At 41.9% G+C, this 9,438-nt stretch overlaps 1 protein-coding gene across 1 annotated transcript; it reads right to left on the reverse strand.

Moving 5' to 3' along the window:
- Nucleotides 1–331: 331 nt before the first annotated feature.
- LOC131597827 (pentatricopeptide repeat-containing protein GUN1, chloroplastic-like) lies at nt 332–9,197 on the reverse strand. The gene is made up of 3 exons (XM_058870492.1): nt 7,249–9,197; nt 6,757–7,158; nt 332–587 (listed from the first exon to the last, which is right to left on the reverse strand). The coding sequence occupies exons 1-3, from the start codon at nt 9,195–9,197 to the stop codon at nt 332–334; spliced, it is 2,607 nt and encodes an 868-aa protein (XP_058726475.1).
- Between the last annotated feature and the right edge of the window lie 241 nt (nt 9,198–9,438).

A 9,438-nucleotide genomic window follows, 5' to 3' on the forward strand; every position in this document is an offset into this window, starting at 1 on the left:
TGCTTTATTAAACTGAAACATATTGGAGGAATCAACCCCAGGTTACAAAACAAATCCCAAGTACATAATGAAAAACCAGCCACAATGGCCATAACAATTCCTTACTACATTCTCCATTTATTTATTTTGAAAGAAAAATGCATGAATATAATCTAGACCACACTAACTCACTAACACGACAATCGCCCGAAATGTGATTAGCGTCTTTATCTTTTAATTTATTACGACAGAATCTTAAACTAATAAACAATCGCCAGCTGCACCATGGTTTTCGCCGAAGACCCGTCATTTGTTGTAAAGGTTCTCAGCCGATTCATAACGGACATTGGTGCTACATAGGAGCTGGATAACCATGTGATGGACCAGCCGGTTGAGAATGATTAAGGACATCGGACAGAACGAGCATATTGATAACGCCAGGTTGTTTCAGCCAAGTTGCCACGAGATCTCCAGGAGATGTAAGTCTTCCCATATTATGCTCAGCGAATCTAAAAGGTGATCCCATTCCGTTAAGAAGTGCTTCAATAGCTCTTTTCAAAATTCCATCACCCATCACTTTGCTGTGCTTTCCCCAACCAGTTAATATGCTGCAAAATATATTAGAATTATGATTAACATTTTAATCCAATCATATTAAAACAATAAAAATCTTTGGTGAAAAAGATACTGATAGGCCCAACAGAACTTTAAGGAAACCCATATGGCAGCAAGACTATATAATGGATTAGATTTTGTTTCTAAGTTAGAATTATGTTGTTATTTTCCTCCAAATGGGCCCAGCAGCATACTTGTCTAAGGCCCATATCCTAAAGTTGTATTTAAAGGAGCTGCTGCCTTTATTGCCAGCATGCAGAAATTAAAAGTTTATTTTATTTGTCTCAATTTTATCTTCTTCTCTTTGAGTAGAACCCTAGTTTATGGTAGTAGCAAAACTCATCTTATCATTTGGTGCTTTCATTTCCCTTCTCCATGCCTCCCAAACCAGCCAATCCTACCCCCAAAGACATCGAGGACACCCTCCATGCCACAAATCAGCGCATAGAAAACCTTATCTCTACCCATGAAAATCTTGAAACCTCCATGGAAGCTAATAATCAAGCTGTAGCACTACAGCTAGGCCAAATTAACAACAACCATGCAACTTTAGAAACAACTATGAACAACAATTTTGCTGCACTTACAACCCTCATGACCCAACAATTTGCTGCAATTAATGCAGCAGCTGCTGCCTCTAGACCTAACCCTAACTCACCTTCCCCATCTACAGCCAGATCTACTAATATTCCCACCACCACCTATAACCCAACACCCAGATCTAACCCTCTCACCACCTCACGACCTTCCTTAAGTAATCCTATACCCTCTTCCCCCCAAATCAACTCTACCCTCATTTCAACCCACACTTACACTCCACCACCACCACCCCCACCATCATTCACACGCCCCTTATCTACCTTCCATTCACCAGATTCTGCATTTACCCCTTTTTCCACCCACTTCACAACAGCATTTCAATCATCATACCCCGAGCCACCTCATTTTTTAACACAACCCCAAAATGCTTTTAACACCACGTACCCACAAAGCAGCAACCTACCGCCTCCCTCCTCCTTTGCCACTTACCCTTACCCTAACATTCCACCTCCGCAAAATCAATACTCACACCCCCCACCGCCAAATTCTGGATTTCGACACCCTAAAATTGAATTGAGTTATTTTGATGGTACAGATGCCTTAGAGTGGCTCTTTCAAGCAGAACAGTTCTTTGCTTTTTATAGTATCCCTTATGCAAATCGTTTGCCCATGGCAGCTTTTTATATGAAAGGGGATGCACTTGGTTGGTATAAATGGATGTTTCAGAGCAATGAACTTACTACATGGGAAGCTTTCTCAAAAGCCTTGGAATTACGTTTTGGTCCCTCAACATATGAAAATCATCAAGCCCAATTGTTTAAACTTAGACAGCATGGTTCAGTTACGGAATATCAAGCCAGCTTTGAGAAAATAGGGAACCGTGTGGTTGGATTACCCCCAGATGCAATATTAAATTGTTTTATTTCTGGTTTGATACCGGAAATCCGTAATGAATTAGCAGTGCAGCGCCCTCATTCTATTACTCATGCTATAGGATTAGCAAAACTTATTGAGGCAAAACTAAAAGATTCCAAACCCAGATTCAAAAGCCCAAACTACACAGCACCTGCCCAATCCACCTACCCAAAACACCTTTATACTAACTCACCTACAGCAGCTGTCCCCAAACCCAGTACTGTTGCCCAAACTCCCACTCACATCGACCGCTTCCCAATACGTCGAATTACTCCAGCACAGCAGGCTGAACGTAGGGCGCAGGGTTTATGTTTTAATTGCGATGAAAAGTTTATTCCGGGTCACCGTTGTGCAAAGGGCAAATTTTTGCTACTAATGATCGATGATGACGTGTCTACTACGACCCTTGAAGAAACTGTTGACATCCCTCAGCCTACAGAAATGACAAGTGCAAACTCAGAATTAGGGGAGACTTATTTCCAACTTTCTCCACAAGCTGCATGTGGTCAGTTTTCTCCTAAGACATTAAAATTCAAAGGCTTAATTGATGGATTAGTTGTTACGGTTCTAATAGACACGGGAAGTACGCATAACATTCTCCAACCAAGGATTGCTTCCCACCTCAAAATACCAAACACCCCAATCCCAAATTTTTCTGTCATGGTGGGAAATGGCTCAAAGTTACAGTGTTCAGGGCTATGCTCAAAAGTCCCAATCACTCTCCAAGATCACCTATTTTTTATACCTTTTTACTTGATACCTATTGAAGGAGCTGATGTTGTGTTGGGCATGGAATGGTTACGCACACTTGGTCCAATTGTTGCAGACTTCTCTATTCCCGAGATTTCCTTCTCTTATGAAGATAAAAATCTGACTATTCAAGGTGACACAAATCAGACCCCAATCCCTTCCACCTTTTCCCAACTTTGTCACCTTTTACACACTGATTCTGTTGCTTCCATGCACCTTTTAATTTACCAACCTACCACTGAACCTACCCTCATTACACCAAACTCCTTTCACGAAAACATCACCCACAATACACAACCTGAAATCTCTAACTTAATCAAATCCTACCCTACTGTTTTCCAGCCTCCTCACGGATTACCTCCTAGCCGCCCTCATGACCACCACATTCCTCTAAACCCAAACACTGCCCCAATCAACGTTCGCCCCTATCGCTACCCTCACTCTCAAAAGGAAGCTATGACTACCTTAATTCATGAAATGCTTGCTGAAGGCATTATCAAACCTAGCACTAGCCCTTTTTCCTCACCCGTTCTTTTGGTACGAAAAAAAGATGGTTCATGGCGTTTTTGCGTCGACTACCGCGCCCTAAATGCTGCCACAATCCGTGACCGATTTCCCATACCTACAATCGATGAACTATTTGATGAGTTGGGTTCTGCTACTTTGTTTACAAAGATTGACCTACGGTCAGGCTACCATCAAATTAGGGTTGTACCCGAAGACACTCATAAGACGGCATTTAGGACCTTTGATGGGCACTATGAGTTTTTGGTAATGCCATTTGGCCTAACTAATGCTCCTAGTACTTTTCAATCGGCGATGAATGACCTCTTACGACCTTACTTGAGACGGTTTGTTCTTGTTTTCTTTGATGATATCTTAATTTACAGCAATTCTTATTCTGACCATTTACTTCACTTAACTTTGATTTTAGATCTACTTGCTTCAAATAAATTTGTTGCAAAACTTTCTAAGTGTGTTTTTGCAGTCCCTAAGGTTGATTATCTAGGTCATGTTATTTCTTTTAAAGGAGTTACCCCTGATCCTGACAAAATAAAAGCAATTTTAGATTGGCCGGAGCCACGCTCACTCACGCAACTCAGGGGATTTTTGGGCCTCACCGGTTTTTACAGACGTTTTGTCCGACACTACGCCACACTCGCCGCTCCCCTCACCGATTTATTACGTTCCACTAAATTTACATGGAATACAGAAGCTGATAGTGCTTTTACAAAGTTAAAAAAAATCATGACAGAAACTCCAGTGCTTGCTCTACCAGACTTCACCAAGACGTTTGTTGTAGAAACTGATGCATCCGCGGTTGCCATTGGTGCTGTTCTTTCGCAATCTGGCCACCCCTTAGCATTCTTCAGCAAGAAAATGTGTCAACGGCTCCAGGCAGCTTCTGTCTATGTGAGAGAAATGTACGCAATCTCGGAGGCAGTCAAAAAGTGGCGCCAGTACCTAGTGGGAAGGCATTTTCACATTTTCACAGATCAGAAAAGTCTCAAGAATCTTTTAGTGCAAACAATCCAAACCCCAGAACAACAAAAATGGGCTGCGAAACTCCAAGGATTTAGTTTTGAAATATTTTACAAACCTGGTAAAACCAATAGTGTAGCTGATGCTTTGAGCAGACGACATACAGATGAGCACTCCTCCTTGTTTGCAATTTCATCCACCGTTCCAACCTTCATCTCACAACTTCAGCAGTACTACGCAAACAACACGAAAGGCAGAGACCTAGTTAACAAATACCAAAATGACACAAAGATGCAAACATTCTTTCAATACAGACAGGGACTACTTTATTTCAAAGATCGAATATTCTTACCCGATGACCTGGATTTTAGAGCTGCAATCCTAAAGGAGTGTCACAGCACTCCATCTGCAGGGCACTCCGGTTTGAGACCAACTTTGTCGCGCATCTCCGCTACTTTTCTATGGCCAGGTTTGCGCAGAGATGTCAAGAGCTTTGTGCGCTGTTGCTCCTCGTGCCAACATAACAAGTACCTCACAACAAAGAAACAAGGGTTATTACAACCTTTAGAGATACCAACACAGGTGTGGGAAGACTTATCCATGGATTTCATTACCCACCTTCCAAAGTCTTTTGGCCATACTGTTGTTTGGGTGATTTGTGACAGACTTTCGAAGTTCGCACACTTTGTTGCCCTACCATCCAAGTTCTCAGCCATCGATCTAGCAAGGCGATTCTCCGTTGAGATTTGTCGACTTCACGGAATCCCGAAAACCATAGTTTCCGACAGAGATCCAATCTTTCTGAGCGCTTTCTGGAAGGAGCTTTTTCGTGTGCAAGGGACAACCCTGAAATACAGCACAGCTTATCATCCTGAGACGGACGGCCAAACAGAGGTTTTGAACAGATGTTTGGAAACATACCTGAGGTGTTTTACAAGTGATAATCCCAGACAGTGGTTCAAATTTCTACATCTGGCCGAGTTCTGGCATAACTCCTGCTTTCATTCTGCAATCAAGATGACGCCTTTCGAAGCTCTTTACGGTCGAGCTCCACCAGCCGTTAAGGACTATGTAAAAGGTTTCTCCACCGTGCCGCTACTTGATTCAACACTACATCAAAGACAAAACATCCTTAATACACTGAAGATAAATTTGAACCGCAGTCAAAAGAATATGAAAGATCAGGCAAACAAAAAGCGTAGAGATTGTACCTTCAACCCTGGTGACCTGGTTTTACTGCGTTTGCAACCCTATCGTCAATCATCTGTTCATCGCAGAACATCTCAGAAACTTTCAAAGAGATATTACGGTCCTTTCCCGGTGTTGCGCAAAATAGGCCCTGTCGCGTACGAGCTGCAGCTACCATCTTCTTCTAAAATCCATCCCGTTTTCCATGTGTCCCAGCTGCGATCTTTTCATGCTCAAACTCCACGACCAACACCAGTTCCACTACCGGAGAATATTAGGGAAAGTGATGCAACAGATGAAGACACTGGTTTTGGTTTAGAGGATGATGCGAGACAAGAGGAAAACGTGATGAAAGGGGACGCTTGGAACCCTAACAGAGTAAAAGACTCTTTGAAGAAAAGCAGAGAAAACGAAGTGGCTCTCAAAAAAGTTGAGGTTCAAATTAACTCTGAAGTCAGAAGTGTATCTAACACTCCAAAGATCTCTTCTAAGTCTTTGAAATACATCCCAAGTGCATCTGCTCCTTCTACAACAACTCCGAAGACCCTCGAAGTCCACGCCACATCTGCACCGTGGGATGCTGATTTCCCCAAATCTGGACCGTTCCCCAACATTGGATGCTCTTCTTTTTCAAACCGGGGCCCACCACTTACTCCTCTCACGCTTTCCAAGCCAACAGACCCATGTGCTTCCAGCTGGATTCCAACTGCCCCAATTAATGCTGCACCGCCCAAGAATACGTTGGAAACACGTTTTCACTTTTCCCCTCACACGCCTTCCATTTCCCCATCGTTGGATCTCCAACGTATTTCTCTGCCTCATCATACGAGCGACACGCGTCTGGCAGCCCCTATCCCCATGACACAGCTGGACAACACTACAACGGCTAACCCAAAAATTGCTTCTTCACAAGACGTTGCCTCCATCTCTTGCAGTGGGCCGGATTTACCAAGGGCTGCCTCGAACCTTGAGGACAAGGTTCTCCCTGGGCCGGATAGTAGTGATAGGCCCAACAGAACTTTAAGGAAACCCATATGGCAGCAAGACTATATAATGGATTAGATTTTGTTTCTAAGTTAGAATTATGTTGTTATTTTCCTCCAAATGGGCCCAGCAGCATACTTGTCTAAGGCCCATATCCTAAAGTTGTATTTAAAGGAGCTGCTGCCTTTATTGCCAGCATGCAGAAATTAAAAGTTTATTTTATTTGTCTCAATTTTATCTTCTTCTCTTTGAGTAGAACCCTAGTTTATGGTAGTAGCAAAACTCATCTTATCAGATACATACTTCACAGTCTTTGGCAGTTCAGAGCCTTGGAATAAATTCCTATGCATATTGAGCAACCAATCATGAACCATAGCACAGCCTGCACCACAAGACATCAGATGCAGATCCAAGCATGAAATTGACCATTCCCCTTTCCACACATTTCGGTTTTTCCCTTCGATTACTACCATTTGAGATCCGCGTCTCTGACCAAAGTGCCACAACATATCTGTGAGGGCGTTATAAAACGCGGACGCAGTTGAAGAATCCATTCGCATGAGTTCATTGAATAGAATCTGAGCACTAAACCATACTTCTTCCCTATAACCCATCAATAGTCCATGGGTTACACCATACACCTGGCTATCAAACTGGCGCAGCGTGTCTAACAGCTTTGCAGCATCATCATATGAATTGCAGCGACTGCATCAAAATCGATCAAATTATATAGTTTGAGATTGGTTCCATATATAATTTAAGATAACAGAAAGAACAAATTTCAAAATATTTTACCTGCATGCATTCAAAATGGCTGAAAATGTGACAACATTTGGTTTAATGTGCAGCTCATGCATTATGTGGAAGAGCCAAAATATGCAGTGTAGGTCTTGTCGTCCCCTTCTAAGCTTCTTTATATGTCCAGCTTTTTCAGAAGCAAGTTGCTCGAACATCTTCAAGATCCGATCCTCCCCCGGTTTAGTCTGAAAAGCACCATCAATAAGTGGAACAGATGATTGTTCATTTGGATACTCAATAGCTTGAGAAGATCCATGAACTCCATATTCTGAAGTTGGCAACTCTTGACAGGCATCAATTATAATATTGAAAGTGACCACGTTCGGTTTGATTCCTTTCTTAATCATTGCGATAAGCAACATAATGGAAGACTCCACCAAACCGTTTTTGCATAGCGCGTCTACGATTGCAGTATAAAAGACAACATCAGCCTCCAATCTTGTCATCTTGAACTCTATATAAACATTCATCGCTTCCTGAAACATTTCACCTTTTGTATACACATCAATCATTGTAGAGTATGATAATGTATTTGGAAATATATTCCGAGACTTCATCTCTTCAAATAGTCTTTTCACTTCAGCATACATGCCATGTCGTCCGTACCCGGCCAACAAAGCATTGTATGTAACGATATCCGTTTTAATTCCACATCCATCCATCTCTCTGCATATATTGACAGCTTCATCAAATCTGTCGAGCTTCGTGTAGATTCCAACCACCGTGTTATAGGACACTCTATCAATATAAATAGATCGAAGCTTCATTTCTTCATACAGACGAAGGGCATCTTCCAAGAGGTTAGCCTTGGCATATCCATCCACTAGCGTGCTATACGTCACAACGGTTGGCCAAACGCACTTACAAGACATCTCTTCGAATACCCTTCTAGCCAAATCAATTTGTCCGCCTTTACACAGAATGTCCAAATACGTGTTATAAGTAAACACATCGCGAACAATACCCCTACCATCCATTTCTGTCAATAAATTTTGCGCCATTTCCCACATGCCCTTCGAGGCGCAAACAGAAAGAAGTGAATTATAAGTAAGACGATCCGGCCTTATGCCAGTAGCTAGCATTTCATCATAATATCTAACAACCACATCAAAACTCACCTCCCCTTTCGCCCCCGCATCTATTATCGAATTGTATGTAACCAAATTGGGCACAAGGCCCAAGCCACGCATAGACATGAACAAGTCTACAGCATCACGGAAGCGCCCGTTTCGGCCATACGCACTAATCATGGCCGTAAACGTATACACAGTAATTCCATAACCTTCAATCCTAGATTTTCCAAACACTTCTATAGCACGAACGATCCTCCCTAACCTACCTAGAGTACCAATCATAGCACTGGTTAACTTACCTTTCGCAACCCTCCCATTTGGCTTACACATAATAAATTCATAACACTTCTCAGCTAACAATAAGTGACCAGTATTACCAAAATCTTTAAGCATAAAAATATAATCCTCAACTTCCCATAGCCTATGTTCGTTCGAAATCAAAACATTATCAATATTAGCAGCAATGTTACCAGCATTGTAGAGACAAGTAAGAACCTCGTTGGCAGCTTCGCTGTGAGGCAGTGTATTAACTCCTGCCCTTGGCATTCCAGACTGTTTCTTGGCAGCAAACTTGGTGGATTTCCTGCCAGAAAACTCCGGAGCTAGCTTTGATCTCCTGCCACCCGATAAAGATCCCGGCGCAGACGAATATACACCTCTGCCACTACCATTTGCAGCTATTTCAGCAGCAGCAGCAGGAGCTAAACATGCAGACCTTGAGTTGGAATAGTTTCTAGAGGAAGAAGACCAATCATTTCTATGGCGTCTACGACTATTTTGGTTAGTGTCATTATGCTTATGATGATGATTTTCAGCAGGTCTATGTTCAGGGACTGAGGAGTAGTTTGGTGGTGGGGTTGGAGTAGAAGCCATTGTAGAGAAAAAGAGAGAGGTTTAGGATATACTTTATTTTTATAAAGATCAATTATGGAAAAAAGAATCGGATATACAATTAAATTGATTTTTGCATGGAAACCGTTAGAAAATATTATTAAATTGATTTTTGCATGGAAACCGTTAGAAAATATTATAAAAATAATCATTATGATTCGATCTTATTGACTAAAAATAGTTTAATATAGGTTAATACGTGGAAAAATTGAATCGGATATAT

The sequence above is a fragment of the Vicia villosa genome, linkage group LG4, assembly GCF_029867415.1.
Source record: "Vicia villosa cultivar HV-30 ecotype Madison, WI linkage group LG4, Vvil1.0, whole genome shotgun sequence".
Classification (NCBI taxonomy): Eukaryota; Viridiplantae; Streptophyta; class Magnoliopsida; order Fabales; family Fabaceae; genus Vicia; species Vicia villosa.

Bases quoted from the DNA above. Each gene is read 5' to 3' on its own strand.
- LOC131597827 (XM_058870492.1), bottom strand. From the start codon at position 9,197: ATGGCTTCTACTCCAACCCCACCACCAAACTACTCCTCAGTCCCTGAA. The intron at 7,159-7,248 runs GTAAAATATTTT...ATTTTGATGCAG, and splicing joins GCCATTTTGAATGCATGCAG to TCGCTGCAATTCATATGATG. The intron at 588-6,756 runs GTATGTATCTGA...TATATTTTGCAG, and splicing joins GAACTGCCAAAGACTGTGAA to CATATTAACTGGTTGGGGAA.